Source organism: Scyliorhinus torazame, chromosome 15, assembly GCF_047496885.1.
Source record: "Scyliorhinus torazame isolate Kashiwa2021f chromosome 15, sScyTor2.1, whole genome shotgun sequence".
NCBI classification, from domain to species: Eukaryota; Metazoa; Chordata; class Chondrichthyes; order Carcharhiniformes; family Scyliorhinidae; genus Scyliorhinus; species Scyliorhinus torazame.
Window position 1 is genome coordinate 137,507,315 of NC_092721.1, and position 22,092 is coordinate 137,529,406.

General features: G+C 49.5%; 1 protein-coding gene across 2 annotated transcripts in view; it reads right to left on the reverse strand.

The window, feature by feature from the left end:
• The window catches only part of arhgap20 (Rho GTPase activating protein 20), a 202,951-nt gene that overhangs the window by 100,176 nt on the left and 80,683 nt on the right, over positions 1-22,092 (reverse strand). Inside the window, exons 4-8 of one of the 2 annotated variants that reach the window (XM_072476805.1) lie at positions 19,597-19,746; positions 18,390-18,431; positions 14,180-14,264; positions 2,431-2,508; positions 585-651 (exon numbers count right to left, since the gene is read on the reverse strand). In XM_072476805.1, the coding sequence (XP_072332906.1) occupies positions 585-651; positions 2,431-2,508; positions 14,180-14,264; positions 18,390-18,431; positions 19,597-19,746 (422 nt within the window). The remainder of the gene's footprint in view (positions 1-584; positions 652-2,430; positions 2,509-14,179; positions 14,265-18,389; positions 18,432-19,596; positions 19,747-22,092) is intronic. The other variant, XM_072476806.1, reaches the window with a different exon arrangement.

Below are 22,092 nucleotides of genomic sequence, written 5' to 3' on the forward strand. Positions count from 1 at the left end.
CAGCAGGTCTGGTAGCATCTGTAAGGAGAGAAAAGAGCTAACGTTGAAGAGTCATCGGACTCGAAACGTTAGCTCTTTTCTCTTCCTACAAATGCTGCCAGACCTGTTGAGATTTTCCAGCATTTTCTCTTTTGTTTCAGATTCCAGCATCCGCAGAAATGTGCTTTTATTAAGTAGCAATTGCACCTCAGCAAGGCTGTTTTGATAACACCGCCCAAACCTGCAAATGCTACACCACCTAGATAGACTAGGAAAGCAGGTGTACTGGGGATGCTACCACCTGCACATTTCCACTGCATTGTGACTTGGATCTTTTTAATCTTTCCTTCACTGTCGCTGGGTCAAAATCCTGAAACTCGCTCCCTAACAGCACTGTGGGTTTACCTACACCACATGGCCTCCAGTGGTTCAAGAAGGCAGCTCACCACCATCTTCTCAATAAATGCTGGTCTAGCCAGTGGCATGCTGTGAATAAATGTTTTAAAAGACTATTCACAATATAAATGACTAAAACAATACATTAAGCGTTCAGTATTCCATAGAACAGAACTAAATTACAATGATGTAAATATTCTAAAACTTACCAATAAGTGGATAGGGGGCATCTTCTTTGCCAGACCTGACCCAAAGCTGATAATCTTTAGGATTACCCTAGAAGACATAAGGTGAAACGTGTCATGGATTACTCTGGGAAAGGTTTTGAGGATGAAGGTCAACCGAAGGTAAACAAATGGAACATAAATATTTCCATTCATCACCATGAGTTTACAATGCAATTTTATAAAAACAGCAACTGACTGGAACAAGTTTGGAGAAACTTGGATTTTGCGCAATCATGTTAGATCCACCACCCGAGAAGCAGCTCTTCTGATTTTTATTTCCATCAAAGTCAATGAAAATGAAAATAGGGAGAGATATTGAAAGGAAACGTCCAATATTGCCTGCTTCATACCATCACCCCAAATTACAATTAGGCCCCTGTCCTGTATTTGCAAAGCTTCAGGAATTCAGTGGAAACATGGCGAGCCTGATCAGTAGTTCTGTAAGAGTTAGTTAATTGGGCCAAAAAGTTGAAGGAAATGTAATTTAGTAGACCTAGTCTAAACATAGATGCGAGTTATACCATGGAGTATCTGAGGTAATGTTATTCCATTTGGAGTCATTTTTATACCTTGGTGTTCGACTGTTGAAATGTGAAAGACCACATTGAAGAAGTATCAGCAGTGAGGTAATTATTGTGGTTTTATCAAGTTAAAATGAACAGTTGACTAAAGGTATAATGCGTGTGTTTCATTTTTAAAACATTCATTCAAGGGATGTTGCAGTCACTATCTAGGACAACATTTATGTGGTGTAGGTAAACCCACAGTGCTGTTAGGGAGTGAGCTTCAGGATTTTGACCCAGCGATAGTAAAAGTCCACTTCTAGGTAGTGGAGGTCCTAATTTCCCTTCAACGGAGTGACTTGCTTAAATGCCATTTCAGAGGTAATTAAGAGCCAACCACATTGCTGTGGGTCTGGAGTCACGTGTAGGCCAGACCAGGTAAGGATGGCAGATTTCCCTCCCCAAAGGACATTAGTGAACCAGATGGGTTTTTATGACAATGGTTTTTTGGTCATCATTAGACTTTTAATTCCGGATATTTTATTGACATTTTGGTGGGATTCAAACCCAGGTTTCCAGAGCATCACCCTGGGTTTCTGGATTACTGGACAATACCACTACACCACTGCCTCCCTGGATTCCATCTCACTCCTGATTTGTGCCTTGTAGATTCTGGACGGCTTTGGGGAGTCAGAAGGTGAGTTACTGTCCACAGTATTCTCAGCCTATCACCTACTCTTAAAGCCACAGTATTTAAATGGCTGATTTAGTTCAGGTTTGGGTCAGTGGTAACCCCTAGGTTGATAGTGAGGGATTCAGTGATGGTAATGCCATTGAATGCCAAGGGAAAATGATTAGGTTCTCTCTTGTTGATGATGGTCATTGCCTGACACTTGTGTGGTATGAATGTTACTTATTATGGTACCCTGTGCTTAAAGACTTAAATAATACCCAATCCAGCTCAGGGTCTGGGATGATATTTTTCCATAAATTAATCACATGAGACATTTTTCTTCTTGCAAAGCTATTTGATCATCTGAAATCCCATAAAATAAAATTAGGATATATTTTGATTTACTATTCCTGGTTAATGAAGGTTTTGAAATTTAAGGGCATCAGTTATATAATTGTCATATTTAGTCATATGGTTAATCTAAAATAATTGAATCCTGATGTGATTTTGGAGAACTTCTAACAGATTTTGAAAGTTTCCAAAGGGCAAGGTAACTATAAATAGCTTGAAAAATTAATTAGGCTATAAAGTAAAAAAATATTAAATTTAGTAAACGTAATCTAAAAATAGATGTAATTTGTTATTGACTTACTGTGATGCCAAACTGCTGGAGTGTCATGGCAACAACATCATTTGCTGTATCTGTGTTGTTCACAGTCAAGACCTTTGACTGAAAGAAATAGGTGAAGAGAACTTATTAAAAATGCAATTTAAATCTATATTGATGCCTTCATAATAGGGCAGTGAACTCTTTCCTTTTCACCAAGCTATTTTTGTACACATCGCAGATTGTGTTTTAGTCCCCAGTCAAAACTAGGAGGGCATTTGGTTCTGAATATGAACTTGGCAAACCTCTGACAGTATGGCCTCTGTGGCTTTGCTGTTGTAGTCTGTGTCTCACATCAGAAATATTTTTTACTGATTTTATTTTGAAAATCTTTACTCCCAAACAGACCAGCCAGTAGTCCTGGTGTGTGATGCGAACCATTTTGAGGCCTGGGTCTTAATTGACCAGCAGACCAGTAACAAGAGAGGGAATAACCCAAGTTAACTAAAAGCAGGGTGAAGCGGGGAAGGAAAAGTGAGAGGAGTTCCCATCGCTGGAAGTGGGAGCAACTGGAGCAGCAGTAGCTCGGGCCAATACCGCAACCTGCAGAAAGAGAATGAGACATTCTTCAGCCGTGCTGGGTCAAAGCGACACAATCTCAACATAACCCCCAATAAAAAAAAGGGCTTATTTATAGTTTTTGTTTATTATTAGAAAATTATTAATAAGCCTGTACCTGATGCATGGACCTGTATTTCTATATTTCAAGCCATACAGAGTGCCTAGTAAGTGACTCAGCCAGTGAGATTAATTATTCCCTGGAGTAGTTAAAATTCTGCTTCTTGGAGTGCCCTATCTAGATTATTGTAGGCTCTGGATTGGTGGGTGAAACTCCAGTTCTAACTGGTGGACTTTGATCACTTTCTTGTGACAACCTTCTCCTCCTCCTGCAACATCTGTGATACTCGAATAAATATGAAAGTAATGGCCTTTTGTTCGACAATTGTTACATTGTGTAAATGGATGCTGTAAACTGGATAGCGAGGCACCACAGGGAAACTTGATCTTCCATCCTTCCCTCTGAAGGAAATCTCTGGTACTGTGGGTTGCAAGTAAAATGCTGACCAAAAACAAAATCAAAGCACAGTGAATCTTATGATTTTTCCCTTGGGGTTAATTTTTCTCATCTTCCCAAACCAGTGCACTCTTTAAAAATGTTAGCATTGAAACACTTGCCAAAATACATCAAAGAGTATTTCACTAATACGATGCACTTATATGGAAGCTTGAGGTTTTGCAGGATAGTGCACGTTGCACAAATCAGCCATGCTCGCTCAGTACACATAACTGTCAGAAAAAAGGACAATAACTTGTTTTTTCAAGGGACAGCAAGGTAGCACAATGGTTAACATTGCTGCCTCACAACACCAGGGACCCGGGTTCAATTCCGGCCTCGGGTCTCTGTCTCTGTGGAGTTTGTACGTTCTCCCTGTGTCTGCCTGGGTTTCCTCCGGGTGCTCTGGTTTCCTCCCACAGTCCAAAGATGTGCAGGTTGGATGGATTGGCCTTGCTAAATTGCCCCTTAGTGTCCAAAGATGGGCAGGTTAGATGGGGTTATGGGGATAAGGCAGGGAGTGGGGGTTGGAATGGTCTTTCGGAGGATCGGTGCAGACTCGATGGACCGAGTGGCCTCCTTCTGCACTGTAGGAGTTCTATGGTCTAATTTGACAATGTGATATTTTGCTCTGTATATCTTAAAGCAGTTGCACATTAACTCTTGGAAGTTACACTGACTTCTAGACATTAAAATTTGTTTGATAAGATTAAAACTGAGATATTAATAAAGAGATGTCATTCAAAATCAGTTGCTCTCATCTCAATTCTCTTTAAACAACCGCTTTTATTCACATAAGATTCTAAAATAAATTGGTCAATTGTGAAATGCTGGATGCCAAGTCATGCTTTTACAGGGCTCACACCAAAAGCACTTGTGTACGGACACAGGGCAGGTTAATATGCCTTTTGCTTTCCCTTCTTTCCGTTCTTGCCTAAAGCGTAACTGTTCACAAAGCTTTTACTCAGTGAAAATTACATTTTTAAAAGGACTACGTGTGAGGTATTAACTTCAGAATTTAAATCTGGGGCGGGATTCTCCGCAATCGGCGCGATGTCCGCCGACCGGCGCCAAAAGCGGCGCGAATCAGTCCGGCATCGCGCCGCCCCAAAGGTGCGGATTTCTCCGCATTTTGAGCAGCCGAGCCCTCACCTTGAGGGGCGAGGCCTGCGCCGGACTGATTTCCGCCCCGCCAGCTGGCGCGGAAATGACTTTGCGTGCGGCGCATGCGCGGGAGCGTCAGCGGCCGTTCACGGCATCCCCGCGCATGCGCAGTGGAGGTAGTCTCTTCCTCCTCCGCCATAGTGGAGACCATGGCGAAGGCGGAAGGAAAAGAGTGCCCCCACGGCACAGGCCCGCCCGCGGATCGGTGGGCCCCGATCGCGGGCCAGGCCACCGTGGGGGCACCCCTCGGGGACAGATCGCCCCGCGCCACCCCCAGGACCCCGGAGCCCGTCCGCGCCGCCTTGTCCCGTCGGTAAGAGAGGTGGTTTGATTCTCGCGGCGGGACAGGCATTCCAGCAGCGGGACCTCGGCCCATCGCGGGCCGGAGAATTGCCAGGGGGGGGGCCGCCAACCGGCGCGGCGAGATTCCCGCCCCCGCCGAATATCCGGTGCCGGAGAATTCGGCAACCAGCGGAGGCGGGATTCACGCCGGCCCCCGCTGATTCTCCGACCAGGAGGGGGGTCAGAGAATCCCGCCCCAGGACAGATGGACAAACTCATTAGGTAACAACTGAACTGCAAAGTTTTTGGGCGGGATTCGCCATTGGCCGAAGGCATGCGATCGGGCGGAGAATAGCTCCCGACACCAAAATCGGGGCAGGCGGAGGTTTGACGCCGAATCGCGATGTCCCTCCTCCTCAAAAACAGCATCAATGCGATGCACGCTGTGCGTAGTTGAAACACCGTTCGCATATCATTAGTTGGCCTACCCACGAAGCTCTGCCTCCGATGGGCCGGGTTTCTGACGTGTGCTCTCACAAATCGTGAACCTGCATGGTGGCTGCTGAGAGAGGGTGTACAGACAGTGTCCAGCACCGCCATACTTCGCCGACAGCCGCGCAGTTGGCCGGGGGGCTTCTGCCAGGGCTGGGGGGTGTAGTGGGGGGTGGCCAGGAGGTGGGCTGTGGGGTCGGGGTGGACAGGTACGCAACACCATTACCAAGGCCGACAAGGCAGCCATGCAACTGCGCATGCTGCTGACAGCCCGCTTTAAACCTGGTGCCCTGGGTCGTATAGGTGACCCCCTCCCCCCCACCATCCCGTTCCCCGGGGCACCGCCCTAGGGGCCTTCTGGCCCCAGCCGACCCATGGGCGCTCCAGCACAACCTGTCCCATCTTTTGGACTGCGATTAGTGGGGGTGTGTAGGGGGTGTATAGCTTAAATGTGTCTGCAGCTGGTCAGCCCTGCGAGTGTCCATCACGGACCCAACGATTCCTGCACTGTTTTTTGTGTGTTCTGCTGGTGTTCCACGTAGCCCCAGTAGCCCCAGTGCTAGCTCCTCACCCGTGGCAGAATTGGTGCAGGTGTGGAGCCGATTTTTCTGACAGGAAACTCCACCAATTCTCCATTGGTGTCAGCACTTAGACTCAGAAATGGAGAATCCAGCCCTTCATCTTTAATAATCTAATAATCTTTATTATTGTCACAAGTAGGTTTACATTAACACTGCAGTGAAGTTACTGCGAAAATCCCCTCGTCGCCGCACTGCGGCGCCTGTTCGGGTACACTGCGGGAGAATTCAGAATGTCCAATTCACCTACAGCACGTCTTTCAGGACTGGTGGAAGGATACCGGAGCACCCGGAAGAAACCCACGCAGACACAGGGAGAACGTGCAGACACTGCACAGACAGTGACCCAAGCGGGAATTGAACCTGGGACCTGGCTCTGTGAAGCAACATTGCTTCTGTATCTGGGAAAGGTCGTCAAGAGCAGGCATAGTGCTGGTAGAATCCAGAGTATCCCGACAGTGCAGAAGGGGCCATTTGGCCCATCGAGTCTGCACCAACCCTCCGATCGCACCTTAGGTGAGCATTTGTCACTTTGTCTCCCTGAATTTGATTGAGGTTAGAAAGGGGGGTGCCCTGATGCCTGTGGGGTGAAGATAAATGCCTCCAGGTTTGTGGGGGAGGGGGGTTGCTGCTTACGGGGCAGAGGGGCGTGGCATGCCACCATGCTTGCGGGGTGGGGGTGGTGCATGTCTCCATGGAGGGGAGAGGAGGTGCCCCGATGCTCGTGAGGGGGCGCATGCCTCAATGCTGGTTGGGGGGGGGGGTGAATGCCTCCATGCAGTGGGGAAGGGGAACCCTGATGCTCGTTGGGAGAGGGTACATGCCTCCGTGCTTGTGGGGAGGGGGATTCATAGCTCCATGCTTGTGGGGGGGGGGGGGGGGCGGTGCATGTCTCCATACTTGTGGGGGGGTGCATGTCTCCATGCTTGTGGGGGGGTGCCCGTCTCCATGCCTGTGGGGGGGGGGGGTGCATGTCTCCATGCTTGTGGGGGGTGCATGTCTCCATGCTTGTGTGGGGGGGTGCATGTCTCCATGCTTGTGTGGGGGGTGCAGGTCTCCATGCTTGTGGGGGGTGCATGTCTCCATGCTTGTGTGGGGGGTGCATGTCTCCATGCTTGTGGGGGGAGTGCATGTCTCCATGCCTGTGGGCGGTGCATGTCTCCATGCTTGTGGGGGGGGGGGGTGCATGTTCCATGCTTGAGTGGGGGGTGCATGACTCCATGCTTGTGTGGAGGGGTGCATGTCTCCATGCTTGTGGGGGGGTGCCCGTCTCCATGCCTGTGGGGGGGGGTGCATGTCTCCATGCTTGTGGGGGGTGCATGTCTCCATGCTTGTGTGGGGGGGTGCATGTCTCCATGCTTGTGTGGGGGGTGCAGGTCTCCATGCTTGTGGGGGGTGCATGTCTCCATGCTTGTGTGGGGGGTGCATGTCTCCATGCTTGTGGGGGGAGTGCATGTCTCCATGCCTGTGGGCGGTGCATGTCTCCATGCTTGTGGGGGGGGGGGTGCATGTTCCATGCTTGAGTGGGGGGTGCATGACTCCATGCTTGTGTGGAGGGGTGCATGTCTCCATGCTTGTGGTGAGGGGTGCATGTCTCCATGCTTGTGGTGAGGGGTGCATGTCTCCATGCTTGTGGTGAGGGGTGCATGTCTCCATGCTTGTGGTGAGGGGTGCATGTCTCCATGCTTGTGGTGAGGGGTGCATGTCTCCATGCTTGTGGTGAGGGGTGCATGTCTCCATGCTTGTGTGGGGGGTGCAGGTCTCCTTGCTTGTGGGGGGGGGGGTGCATGTCTCCATGCTTGTGGAGGGGTGCATGTCTCCATGCTTGTGTGGGGGGTGCAGGTTTCCATGCTTGTGGGGGGGGTGTGCATGTCTCCAAGCTTGTTGGGGATGTGTGTGTGTGTGGGGGGGGGAGTGGCAGGTGCTTGCCCTGATGTTTGTGGGGAGTGTATACACCGATGTTTGTGGGATTGTTGCATGCCCCAATGTTTGTGGGGCTGGGAGTGCATGCCCCAATGTTTGTTAAGGGGGGAGGGTGCAAGCCCCAATGTTTGTTGGGGAGGTGGGAAGGTGCATGCCCCAATGTTTGTTAAGGGGGGGGAGTGTGCATGCCCCAATGTTTATTGGGGGGGGTGGGGAGGTTGCATGCCCCAATGTTTGTTAAGGGGGGAGGGTGCATTCCCCAATGTCTGTTGGGGAGGTGGGAGGGTGCATGCCCCAATGTTTGTTAAGGGGGGGGGAGTGTGCATGCCCCAATTTTGTTGGGGGTGTGGGGAGGTGCATGCCCCAATGTTTGTAAAGGGGGGAGGGTGCATTCCCCAATGTTTGTTAGGCCGGGGAGGGAGGGTGCATACCCCAATGTTTGTTGGGGGTGAGGGAGGGTGCATGCCCCAATGTTTGTTGGGGGGGGGGTGCATGCCCCAATGTTTGTTGGGGAGGGGGGAGGGTGCAAGCCCCAATGTTTCTTAGGGGGGAGGGTGCATGTCCCAATATTTGTTGGGGGGGGGTGAGAGGGTGCATGCCCCAATGTTTGTTGTGGGGGGAGGGTGCATGTCCCAATGTTTGTTGGGGGGGGTGCATGCCCCAATGTTTGTTAAGGGGGGAGGGTGCAAGCCCCAATGTTTGTTTGGGGGGGTTGGGTGCATGCCCCAATGTTTGTTATGGGGGAGGGTGTATGTCCCAATGTTTGTTGGGGGGGGTGCATGCCCCAATGTTAGTTAAGGGGGGGAGTGCAAGCCACAATGTTTGTTAAGGGGGAGGTTGCATGCTCCAATGTTTGTTGGGGGGGTGCATGCCCCAATGTTTGTTAAGGGGGGGGGGGTGCAAGCCCCAATGTTTGTTGGGGATGGGGGGGGAGGGTGCATGCCCCAATGTTTGTTATGGGGGAGGGTGCATGCCCCAATGTTTGTTATGGGGGAGGGTGCACGCCCCAATGTTTGTTAGGGGGGAGGGTGCATGCCCCAATGCTTATTAGGGAGGGGGAGGGTGCATGCCCCAATGTTTGTTAGGGGGGAGGGTGCATGCACCAATGTTTATTAGGGAGGGGGAGGGTGCATGCCCCAATGTTTATTGTGGAGGGGGGATGATGCGTGCCCCAATGTTTGTTAGGGGGGAGGGTGCATGCCCCAGTGTTTGTTATGGGGGGAGGGTGCATGCCCCAATGTTTGTTGTGGAGGGGGGAGGGTGCATGTCACAATGTTTATTGGGGAGGGGGAGGGTGCATGCCCCAATGTTTATTGTGGAGGGGGGATGATGCTTGCCCCAATGTTTGTTAGGGGGGAGGGTGCATGCCCCAATGTTTGTTATGGGGAGGTTGCATGCCCCAATGTTTGTTGGGGAGGGGGGAGGGTGCATGTCACAATGTTTATTGTGGAGGGGGATGATGCTTGCCCCAATGTTTGTTAGGGGGGAGGGTGCATGCCCCAATGTTTGTTATGGGGGGAGGGTGCATGCTCCAATGTTTGTTGGGGAGGGGGGAGGGTGCATGTCACAATGTTTATTGGGGAGGGGGGATGATGCTTGTCCCAATGTTTGTTAGGGGGGAGGGTGCATGCCCCAATGTTTGTTATGGGGGGAGGGTGCATGCCCCAATGTTTGTTGGGGAGGGGGGTGCATATCACAATGTTTGTTGGGGAGGGGGGATAGGGTGCATGCCCCAATGTTTGTTGGTGGGGGGGAGGGTGCATGCCCCAATGTTTGTTGGGGAGGGTGCATGCCCCAATGTTTGTTTGAGGTGGGGGAGGGTGTGTGCCCCAATGTTTGTTTGGGGGGGGGGTGGGGGAGTGTGCATGCCCCAATGTTTGTTGTGGATGGGGGAGGGTGCGTGCCCCAATGTTTGTTGTGGGGTCGCTGGGGGGGGGGGGGGAGGGGTGGGTGCATGTCCCAATGTTTGTTGGGGGCTGGTGAGGGTGCATGCCCCAATGTTTGTGGGGGGGTGGTGAAGGTGCATGCCCCAAGGTTTGTTGGGGGGCGGGCGGCAGGGTGCATGCCCCAATGTTTGTTGGGGGCCTGCATGTTCCCAATGCTTGTGAAGGAGGGGTGAGGCGTGCGTACCCTGTTGCTTGTGGGTGGGGCTCTCCATGCCCACGGGGAAGAAGGTTTACCCTCTATTGCTGATCGGGGCACCCTCTAATGATGCTGGTTCTATCAGGCCCCGCCTCGCCAAAGTGACAGCATAAACCACACCCTCAGATTCATTTTTGCACAGATTGCACTAAATTCTGGAGAGAAAACTCAGCTGTGCAGCTGGAGAAGGAAACCATTTTTCCGCCACCGCTGACACTCTGAGCAATGAGGGAAGATTCTGCCCATTGAATAAAAGAAGCATTCCAAGCTGTACAGGTTTATTTCACCAACTCAAGGTAATAAACTTGGAGGTCTGGTGGTGGCATGTCGATGGAAGTTGTACGTTGGGTAGCACCTGCTCAAGGCTCTGGCTTTTGGAGTTTAAGGCCCGGTTCCAGGGCAGTTTTTGAATAAGCTGGTGCAGGAAGACATAAGGAAGGTGGGAATGTCTAAGACCCCAAAAAAAGCCGCTGGGAAGAAAGGGGCGAACGCAAGTTCGCTGTCGCGTGAACCCGGCAGCAGGGAAGATGGCGGAGGCTAGACCGCTGGTTGGGTCCGCACCGCTCACGGTGGAAATTCTGACTGAGGTGATGGCCGGAGAATTTGAGAGACCCTGGTCAGAATAGTAATGTGGAACGTGAGGGGGTTCGGGGGGTGGGGGGGCGGGGGGGGGGGGTGAAGAGATTGAGGGTTTTACACACTTAAAGAGCTTAAAGGCCCAGATGAGCAGGTTTTCTGGGGTAGAGGACAGGTGTGTGAGGTGTGCGAGGTGTGCAGGAGGGCCTGCAAATCATGTCCACATGCTTTGGGCATGTCCGAAGCTCAGGGGATTCTGGCAGGGATTTGCGGAGGTCATGTCCACGGTACTAAAAACGAGGGTGGTGCTGAGTCAACAGGTGGCGATTTTTGGAGTGTCGGAAGACCCAGGAGTCCAGGAGGCGAGAGAGGCTAACATTTTGGCCTTTGCCTCCTTGCTAGCCCGGAATGGATCTTACTAGCGTGGAGGGACTCGAAGCCCCTGAGTTCAGGGGTATTGGTGAGCGACATGGCTGGGTTTCTCAGGCTTGAGAAAATTAAGTTCACTCTGAGAGGATCAACGTTAGGGTTCGTTCGGAGGTGGTAGCTGTTTATCGCCTTCTTCGGAGAAAACTAAACTGTTAACAGATACAATAAGTGGGGGGGGGGGGGGTAGGGAGTGAGGGGGATAGGGGGAGTTAGGCTATTTTTGTCTAGCTTAGGTGGGAACGGTGGGAGATGGAAGTGTATGTTATGCCCGGAATTATGTTTACATTTGCACTTGTATCTTTTATTGTAATAAAACCATAAATGCCTTAATAAAATCTTTGTTAAAAAAAAAAGAGCTTAAAGGCCGACGTGGTGATGTTGCAGGAGACCCACCTGAGGGTGAAGGATCAGATGAGGCTTAAGGAAGGGTTGGGTGAGTCAGGTTTTCCATTCGGAATTCGATAGTCGGGCTCAGGGGGTGGCGGTATTGGTGGGCAAGAGGGCGAGGTTTCAGATGGAGAATGTGGTGGCGGACCAGGGGGGCAGGGACGTGACAGGGGCATTAGAGGGGAGGTTGGTGGCACTGGCGAGCATATATGGCCCCAACTGGAATGATGAGAGGTTGGTGCAGAGGATGCTGGATGCCATCCAGATTTGGATACCCACGTGTTAATGGTGGTGGGGGGGGGAAGATTGGAATATGGTGCAGGAACCAAAGTGGACAGGTCTCAGCCGTGTTCACTGGCCCAGTCAGGCGGGTGAAGGTGCTGGCTGGGCTCATGAGAGTGATGGGAGGAGTGGACCCGTGGAGGTTCCTGCACTCGAGAGAGTGGGAGTATTCATTTTTCTCCCCTAAACACAAGGTGTACTCGTGGATAGACCTTTTCATGGTGGGGAAGGCGCTATGGCTGGGGTTAGGAGGTCCGAGTATTCAGCAATAGTGATTTCGGACCATGCCCTGCATTGGGTGGATGTGGTTTTGGAGAAGGGGAGCACCCAGAGGCCGGGGTGGATAATGGATGTGGGATTGTTAGCGGACCGGTGTTTTTGTGAAAGGATCGGGAAGGTAATCGAGGAATATGTGGAGTTTAATTGCACTGAGGAAGTTTCACAGTCGGTGGTTTGGGAGGTTCTGAAGGCAGTGGTGAGGGGGAGGTGATTTTGTTCAAAGCTAAGGTGGACGAGGAGAGAGAGGAGCTCCAAAAATTGATAGAGGAGATCCTGGGGCTGGATGGGAGATACGCAGGGGACTCGGACCCAGTCCACTTCGCCAAGAGGAAGGAACTGCAGGAGAGGTGCAACCAGTTGTCCACAGGGAAAGCGGTGCACCAGTTGAGAAGGGCAAAGGGGGCTGTCTACGAGTATGGGGAGAAGGTAGGACCTATGCTGGCCGGCCAGCTCCAGAGGGAGGCCGCGGTGAGGGAGGTAGTTCAGGTACGGGATAAGATGGGGAAGATGGTGGTGGCCCCGGAGCAGATCAATAAAGCTTTCGAGGAGTTTTATAGGGATCTATATGGGTCGGAACCACCAGCGGAGGAGCGGGATTTCCTGGACGGTTTGGAGTATCCGAGGCTGAGTGAGGAGGATAGAGCAACATTGGAGGGGCCGGTGGGGCAGCAGGAAGTGAAGGAGGTGATTGGAAGGATGCAGGCAGGAAAGGCGGTTGGACCCGATGGGTTAAGTTGGCCCCGCTGGTGGTGGGAATGTTTGAGGATGCGATGGGCAGGCGTGTCTTGCGCAGATGATGCGGCAGGCTTCAATTTTGCTGCTGCTAAAAAAGGTATGTCTTCCGAAGGTGACTGGGGAGGATCAGACGAGGTTCGTGAAGGGAAGGCAGCTGTTCCCGAACGCGAGGAGGTTTCTGAATGTGATCCTGTCGCCGGTGGAGGGGCAGGAGATGAAGGGGCAAGAGACGAAGGTGGTGGCGGCACTGGACGCAGAGAAGGCATTTGATCGGGTACAGTGGGGTTAGTTGATGGTGGTTTTGGAGAGTTTTGGAATTGGGCCATGGTTCATGGCGTGGGTGAGGCTGTTGTACAAGGAGCCAATGGTGAGTGTTTGCACTAACAGCATGAACTCAGGATACTTTGCACTGCACCGGGGTATGAGGCAGGGGTGCCCTATGTCCCCCCCTGTTGTTTGCATTGGCTACAGAGCCCTTGGCTATCATGCTAAGAATCTCAGGGCTGTGGAAGGGGATAGCGGCAAGGTAGCACAGTGGTTAGCACTGTTGCTTCACAGCGCCAGGAATCCGGGCTTGATTCTCAGCTTGGGCCACTGTCTGTGCGGAGTCTGCATGTTCCCGACTTGCTCTACTATTACTGGGCAGCGAATGCGGAGAAGGTGCGGGGCTGGAGCAAGGAGGGGGAGGCCTGATGGGTTACGGTGGAGGTGGGCCCCTGTAGGGGGTCGGGGTTGCGAGCGCTGCAACAGCACTGCTTCCGATGGCTCCAGGAAAGTACTCGGTGAGTCCGGTGGTGGTGGCCACATTGAAGATCTGGAGGAAGTTCAGGCAACATTTTGAAGGTGGGGGCCGAGTCAGTGGAGGTGTAAGGGTCAGGTGGATGTGGAGCCTGGTCCCCTATAAGCCATATTTGGAGTGCCAGACCGGCCAGGTGGGAGTGGGGGCAGGCGTTTTAGCCTTTGCCTTGCTGATCGCTCGTAGGTGGGTCCTGTTGGGGTGGAGGTCAGTCTCTTCACCCTGTGCCCCGGGGGGTGGGAGAACCTGCTAGAGTTCTTGACCCTGGAGAAGGTGAAGTCTGAGCTGAGAGGGGCGAAGGAAGGGTTCTACAATTCTTGGGGTTTGTTCATTATGCACTTTCGGGAGTTGGTTACTGTTGACTGTTGAGGGGGGGAAATCGGGGGAGGGGGGTTTGGGTTTGGGGGGGGATTATTTATTTTCATCTATTGTTGGGGTTGTTTTTGTTTCTCTTTTGTATTGTGAAAATGAAGAAAATATGGCAAATAAAAATATATTTTTAGAAAAGTTGAGATAACTTGTTAATTCTGGAACTGTGGAAAATAACATGAGAAGTTGATGAAGCCAAGCATGTTAGACTGCAACTGGCCTTCATTGTTCTGTTACATTACTTACATATACACAGCTCCCAACATTTCTAGTAACGATCTTCAAAGGAATACTTTTAGGATGCTCTTTTTCTTTCTCTTCTTTAATGCATCTGAGTGGGAGAGGGAGATACACATTTAACACTTAAGAATCCAGTATTGAGGTACTGCAGCAATCATATTTATCATTTGAATAGTAATTTAGTTAAAACAGAAGCAATTTTTAAAAACATATTTCAAAATAATTATTAAAGCTCATTCGAAAGTGAAGGAGTTTGTTATTGTGAGCCATTGAGCCTGTAGAACTCCATGACATAGTTTTATTGTAGGAAGATTTATTAAAACAACGAATTCCATCAGCTCAGAATACTTCTTTTTTAAATTTAGAGTGGCCAATTCATTTTTTCCAATTAAGGGACAATTTAGCGTGTTCAATCCACCTATCCTGCACATCGTTGGGTTGTGGGGGCGAAACCCACGCAAACACGGGGAGAATGTGCAAACTCCACACGGACAGTGACCCAGAGCTGGGATCGAACTTGGGACCTCAGCGCCGTGAGATAGCAGTGCTAACCCACTGCGTCACCGTGCTGCCCAGCTCAGGATACTTTCCTCTCCACCGTGGGACTAGGCAGGGATGTCCTATGTCCCCCCCCTGCTGTTTGCACTTGTGATTGAGCCATTGGCCATCACATGAAGAAGTTTGGGGATATGGAATGGGATAGTACGGGGGGGATAGAGCATAGGGTGTCCTTATACGCCGATGACTTGTTATTATACGCGTCGGAACCGAGTGTGTCAATAGGGAGAATACTGGTGCTGCTTCAGGTGTTTGGGTCTTTCTCAGGGTACAAATTAAATCTAAACAAGGGTGAATATTTTGTGGTGTCTCGGCCAGGGGTGGGGGCAGGGGTGGGGGAGCTGCCATTCTGTAAGGCAGGGACTCACTTTAGATACCTGGGAGTGCAGGTTGCCCGAAATTGGGGGGAGCTACGTAGGTACAACATTTCTAGCTTGGTGGGGAGGGTGCCGGGCCGGAGAATCCCTGTGAATGTGCCACGCCACCCTGGCGGCGGCACACGATTCTCCACAGTGCAGAGAATCGGCGCCATTGGCGCTGGCGTGGTTGATGCAGCGCCGGTCGCGGGCCGCTCTACGCGGCCGGCCTGCCGTATGTCCGGCACGGAAGGGCCGAGCTGCCATAGGAAAAAAGCCAAGTCCCACCGGCGCCGTTCTAACCTGCTCTGGGCCGGCAGGACCTCAGCGTGTAAGGGTCAGGTGGCGGCCTGTGGGGGTGGGTCCTATGTGGCCTGGCCCGCGATCGGGACCCACCGATCGGTGGGCCGGCCTCTGTGGCTGGGGGCCTCCTTTCCTACGCGCCAGCCCCTGTAGCCCTAGCCCTGTAGCCCTACCCCTGTAGCGCCATGTTGCGTCGGGGCATGCGCAGATCCCGCGGCGCACAGTTCGCGCCAGGATCTGCAGCTGGAGCAGCGGGAACCGCTCCAGCGCTGTACTGGACCCCTGTAGGGGCCAGAATTAGACATGGGAGCAGCCCGTTCATGCTGACATAAAGCGCAATGGCGTTTACAACGGCATGGGCACTCTGCCGCGGGATTGGAGAATCCCACCCGGGAGGAGAAAGGAACTAGAACATTAAAAGGTTTATTTCTTGGGGGTCGTTTTGCAGGATTGAAGGAGCTGGGAGCGAAGTATGGGCTGGAGCAGGGGGAAATATTTTGATACATGCAGGTTCGAGACTTTGCCAGAAAGGAGATACAGAGCTTCCCAGTAGAGCCGGCTTCCACATTTCTGGAGGAGGTGCTGACGACAGGGGGACGGGAGAAGGGCGTAGTATCGACGGTTTACGGGGCTATTTTGGAGGGAGAGAAGGTGCTACTAGAAGGGATCAAGGGGAGGAAGAGTTGGGAGAGAGTATGGAGGAGGGGTTCTGGTGTGAGGTGCTCCGGAGGGTGAACGCTTCCACCTCGTGTGCGGGGTTGGGGCTGATACAGCTGAAGGTGGTGTATAGAGCGCACCTTACAAGGGCGAGGATGAGCCGGATCTTTGAAGGGGTAGAAGATGTGTGTGAACGTTGCGGGGGAGGTCTCGCAAACCACGTTCAAATATTTTGGTCCTGTCCAATGGAGGATGACTGGAAGGTAGTGTTTAGGGTAATCTCTAAAGTGGTGCACGTGAAACTGGACTCGGGAGGCCATATTCGGGGTTTCGGACCAGTCAGGGTTGGAAACGGGCGTGGAGGCAGATGTTGTAGCCTTCGCCTCGTTGATCGCCCGAAGGCGGATCCTATTAGGGTGGAGATCAACCTCTCCACCCTGCGCCCTGGCGTGGCGGGGGACCTGCTGGAATTCTTAACGCTTGAAATGGTCAAATTTGAACTGAGGGGAAAGATGGAGGGGTTCTACAATTCATGGGCGTTATTCATTATCACTTTCGAGAATTGGATTACATTGAATATTCGGAGGGGCGGTTGCGAGGGTTGGGGGGAGAGGGACTGTATGTGTTAATGGCGACTATGGGTGATTCCTGATTCCTTTTTGTCATTTGTTTATGTTAACATGCGGGCCAATGTCGGGTTCGGTGGGAAGATGGGATCGTTGTTATTGATATGGGGATTGACATTACATTTGTTACAGATTATTGTTTATTGTTGGGTGTAAATTTGGGAGAAAATGTGAAAAAGGGGGAGAATAAAAAAATATTTTTTAAAAAAAACAATGAATTCAAAAATTCACAGAAATTACCTCAGAATATCAAAAGCTCAACTTCTCTTTAGCTCCCATATCCAGCTTCCTCTGCTTGTCTAGATAATTCAGCCACTATAATGATTCATTATTTTTAAAGGGAGTCAGGCCAGATTTTAATTGCCCCCCACTGTGGGTGGGGGGACACCTGGAGGAAAGGAGTGGGATCCTGTTTCAAACTTGCAGGTCGAGCCTGATGATTGGTACATGGTAGCTAGTATGTCACTAGCGGGAAATCCAGTTCAATTGCCATCAAGGCAGCTGGGGAATTTAAATTCAGTTAATTAAATAAAATCTGAAATTTAAAAAAAAGTATTAGTGGTGACTATCTTAACTATTGGATTGTTCTCAGATCCCTTCTAGTTCACTCATGTCCTTTAGGGAAAGAAATCTGCCATCCTTACTCAGTATGGCCTATGTGACTCTAGACCCCAGCAATGCTATTATTCTCAACAGTCCTCTGAAATGATCTAGTGAGACATTCAGTTGAGGCTCTGCATTACTTTCCCAAGGACAATAAGGGAGAAACAGCAAGTGCTGAGATTGCTATCAATGGCCAGGACTTGATCTGCAACATCAACCCAAGGCCTGAGTAGGGGATATAGGAGGGGCATTGTCACCTTTCCTATTAGTAAAAACCTGCCAGGTGTAAATTTAGCTTTCAGATTTTCTTGTAGAGCAGGAGGGGAACAGGCGCTTGGTTTTCCCTCGCTAACTTATTTCCCCTGATTGAAGAAAGATGCCCCGCTCACTTCCAGTCCAGGCACTGACCTCTTAGCCTCCCCTTCCCTCCCAATCTCAGAACTGCACCCTTCCCTTCCCAATCATGACCCTGAACGTTCCCCCACTATTAACTGCTGGACACTACACCCACAGATCCCCAGCTGCGGCCTCCTGCCACTTGTTTGCATTCATGCCCATTGGCCATGCTGTCAGTCTGGTCAGGAGGGAACCTGCAAGAGGATGTTTCCACTCATGGGGGGGAACCAGAATCGGAGGACATGGATTAAGATAAGAGGTCTCCCGTTTAGGATGGAGATGAGAGGAGAATCCATTTTACCCCCTCGGAGGGCCTGTGGAATTCACTTCCTCAGAAAGCAGTGGATGCTGGGTCATTGATATATTCAAGGCTGAGTTAGACAGACCCTTGCTTGACATAGGAGCAAACGAGCCAAGTGTTATGGGGGCAGACAGGAAAGTTGCAAGGCTTTAGGATCTGTCATGATCTTATTAAATGGGGGAACAGGCTCAAGGGGCTGAATGGCCTACACCTGCTCCTGATTCATGTTTGTTTGTATGTATGCGTCACCATGACACCTCCTAGGTTGACCACAACCATTAAATGAATTCACTAGCTTCTCTGTAAACAGTTCGATCGAAAACAATTTTTGTTTGCGAGTTTAATCTTTTTTGCTTTAAAGCCTAACAATAACATCAGATTGCTAACATCACATCAAATGTTGTGGGGTTTTGTACCTGTGGAGACAAGACAGCCATTTCTCTTTCTGTTCCGGTGAACTGTAACAAAATAAAATGCCTTAAATTTCAAAAATAACATCAAGCCTATCTAGTGTAGAAAATGATTCACAAAGGAAGACACTCCTCACATTAAACTACATGATCTAATTGTCACATTAATGCCTAAAAGACAGGATAATGCTCTTGGAATACACTCTATTCAGTTGAATTAAATATAGACAGAAAAGAGTTTTTATGTATTTTTGCCTCCTTTTGCACTTAAATTCATTACTGGCAATTCTACAATCAGCTAAACAGACACGGCACATGGCAGCACGATATAAAGCAATCTTTCAAGGATTTGTTTACGTTGGTCCTTTCACTCTGTCCAATGTGAGTAAACATGGCATAGATTTCAAGTTCTGCCTCACGTCATTGAACAAATCCAGGCCCTGGTTTGCTTTTGGTCTTTAAAATGTGGCATCCTTAACTGACCTGTACTTGCCCCCTGCAAAACTTGCTTAACTTATCATATCTGATTATTAATTTGAAACCTGTTGATTGATATGTTTATTAATTCCATATGTAGACTATACCTATGATAGCTTCAATTAAAATATTGTCCGGAGGTGGGCTAGTTTACATCACACTTTCAGCACAATCAAGGGTATGAGAGATTAGTTCTGTAGTGATATGTATATATAGAGATTTATAAAGGGTTAATGATTATATCTTAGTGTAACACAACCACTGGATGGCAACACTAGATTCCAAAAAAAGTAAGGGAACTCAAAGGATCTTGGGTCTCTTTGAACCAGGGGTGACTAGGCTGCAGAGATAGATCACAGCATAATTAGCATGTGTAGTTTAAAATAGTTGATACTTTATTCTGATTACTAATTTTAGTTCTGTAGAGTGTGCAAACTCAATATTAATCAATTCGATATTCATTAAATCTATTTTGCTTAAGTTGAGGATTGGTGGTTTCTTGAGAATCACACCATCAGACCATTCTGGATATATAAAGTAAAGAGTGACGATATATTCCCAAAGAGTAATATAACAAGTTCTTGCTACCTGTAGAACAATGAACCAAATAAATTTAACGTACTCATCTACACAAAATAAAAATGCTAATTACGTTTAGCCAAAGCAAAGAATGCCCATTGAGCCAATTGCCATTAGTCTGATCCAATCAGCTTGGATTGGAGAACTCGATCCTTACCCAAAAGTAGCCACACAATTAGTAGTGGGCCAGCCCATCACAAAGGAAAGTTCTGGACTCGTGCTTCCTTCACACACCTCATCCATGCAGGTTGCCATCCACACCTCGCAAATTTTGACATGTTTTTTCAGCTTAAAATGAGATGCAGATCTGTAAAATGTAAGCAATATATGATAGGAATTATTTTAAATCACCCTATCCATCATTCATCCTTATAACATCCTTTGCTATGTACGGTAGGCCATCAAGAAAGTTGTGTTTTAACCCCTCCCCTCTTCCTTACATTAAATAGAGATAGGGCTTTCCTTTTTGTGATTTACTGAGCTCACTGGTTAATCAGCTTCTTTCCAAAATTCCTCAGCATCATACTCACTTTTGTTTGTCACAGAATTAACATGGAAGTTTCTGGACAGAGAGTCTGGATTTTCTCTTGTCACTGACAAGTCCTAATCATAATATTCTTTGTTTCAATAGCATTTCTGAATTAAAGGTGGGTCTATTTTTCTTAGTATTCTATGTTGACCTTTCCCTGGAAATCAATGTTTAGAATTTCACGCAGGCTCCAGTTCTTTTTTGTGGATTGAGTTTTACTGGGATAATAGAAGTTCTACCTCTGGGGCCGAGAGTGGGAGATGAGGAAGTGACTCCTGTTTTGCTGACACCAGAATCCAGTGAGGCATATTCCCATGGGAGGCCAATTAAGTGGCTGTTGTCAGGGCTGCCGTTCCTTTTAATGACAGTCCCAATCCCAGGTGATGCCAACCTAATCTCATGGACCAACAGCTCAGTATTGCCCTTGGAGAGGGATAAGTGGGATTAGGGAATGCAGGGCAAGGCAGGCAGGCAATGGTGATTGGGCCAGCGGGATGGGGAGGGGGGGGTGGGGAGGGTGAGGTGTGAGGAGCGATGCTGAGGGAAAGGTGTTAGGTACTGGTGATTCTTTTGCTGCCCAGGCATCCCTCCTTCAGGCATGGAGTGCCCAATTCTAGCCAATCAGCCATCTTTCCCACATCTGACAAAGTGGCATGGCGTCGGGAAGCAGTTGGACACCCACCCCGCCCCACACACACACAAACATTTTCAAAATGCAAAAGTTAACAAAAAAATTCCTTATCAAACTGAAGCTAAATATTATAAGCAGAGCACTTTTTTTTAATGGTAAATGAATAGTTTAATCTGCAACTAGGAGTTTAATGATGAGCACACAATAAACTTTTTCCCCTCACAGGGAAGTTACATGGTTATGTTTTATTCCAGGTTCATCTCAGGTTCCTAGTACCTGTGTTGTTTATGTCGTTTCCATAGAAGCTCCCTTTTATCCTCTTGGTTACTTTTGTGAAATCTCAAAAACAAAACGTCACAATTGAAAGAGTTCACAATCCTCTCAGACTCCTGGTTTGATCCTTATTTTAGGCTAATCTAGCTGATTTTTGCGAGGACCATACTGGATTCAGTGCCAGGGCAATCAGGATTCCCACTTCGGATCATGGTTCAGTGACCCTGCTGGAAGGTGCTGGAAAGTAGGAGTTGATGTAAGGTGAGACCAGGACCAGTGCCACGTTCCTGTGGTTGCAAGGCATGCTGGCACCGAGTGTTTGGCAACACACAGAGAATGACCGCTCAAGTAGAGCACCAAAGGGGACAGCATGGTGGTGCAATGGTTAGCACTGCTGCCTCACGGCGCCGAGGTCCCAGGTTCGATCCCGGCTCTGGGTCACTGTCCGTGTGGAGTTTGCACATTCTCCCAGTGTTTGCGTGGGTTTCGCCCCACAACCCAAAGATGTGCAGGTTAGGTGGATTGGCCACGCTAAATTGCCCCTTAATTGGAAAAAATGAATTGGGCACTCTAACTGTTTTTCAAAAGTAGAGAATCAGAAAGTTGCTGGCACACATAGAATGGTCGCCCATTAAAGCTAACTAGTCAATAGCAATGCTTTCTCACTTGACGTTAATCTCCCTCTCCACAGATTATCATTCATAGAATTTACAGTGCAGAAGGAGGCCATTCGGCCCATCGAGTCTGCCCCGGCTCTTGGAAAGAGCACCCTACCCAAGGTCAACACCGCCACCCTATCCCCATAACCCAGTAACCCCACCCAACACTAAGGGCAATTTTGGACACTAAGGACAATTTATCATGGCCAATCCACCTAACCTGCACAACTTTGGACTGTGGGAGGAAACCGGAACACCCGGAGGAAACCCACGCACACACGGGGAGGATGTGCAGACTCCGCACAGACATTACCTCAGACTTCCTAATATTTCCAGCATTTTCTCTTATTATTTCAGATTTCCAACAACCACAGTATTTTGCTTTTGTTTTATGGCTAACCAGTTTATTGAGCTGAGGAAAGGAACTGGGATGGGGGGGGGGTGGGGGGGGGCAAAAGAACAGCGCCAGTGTTACTGTACACTTGAGTTGGTCAGTTTATATCAAAAATTTGCTTTCCTTTAATATTCCCCAACAACGAACCTGTTGACTCAATCACCGCA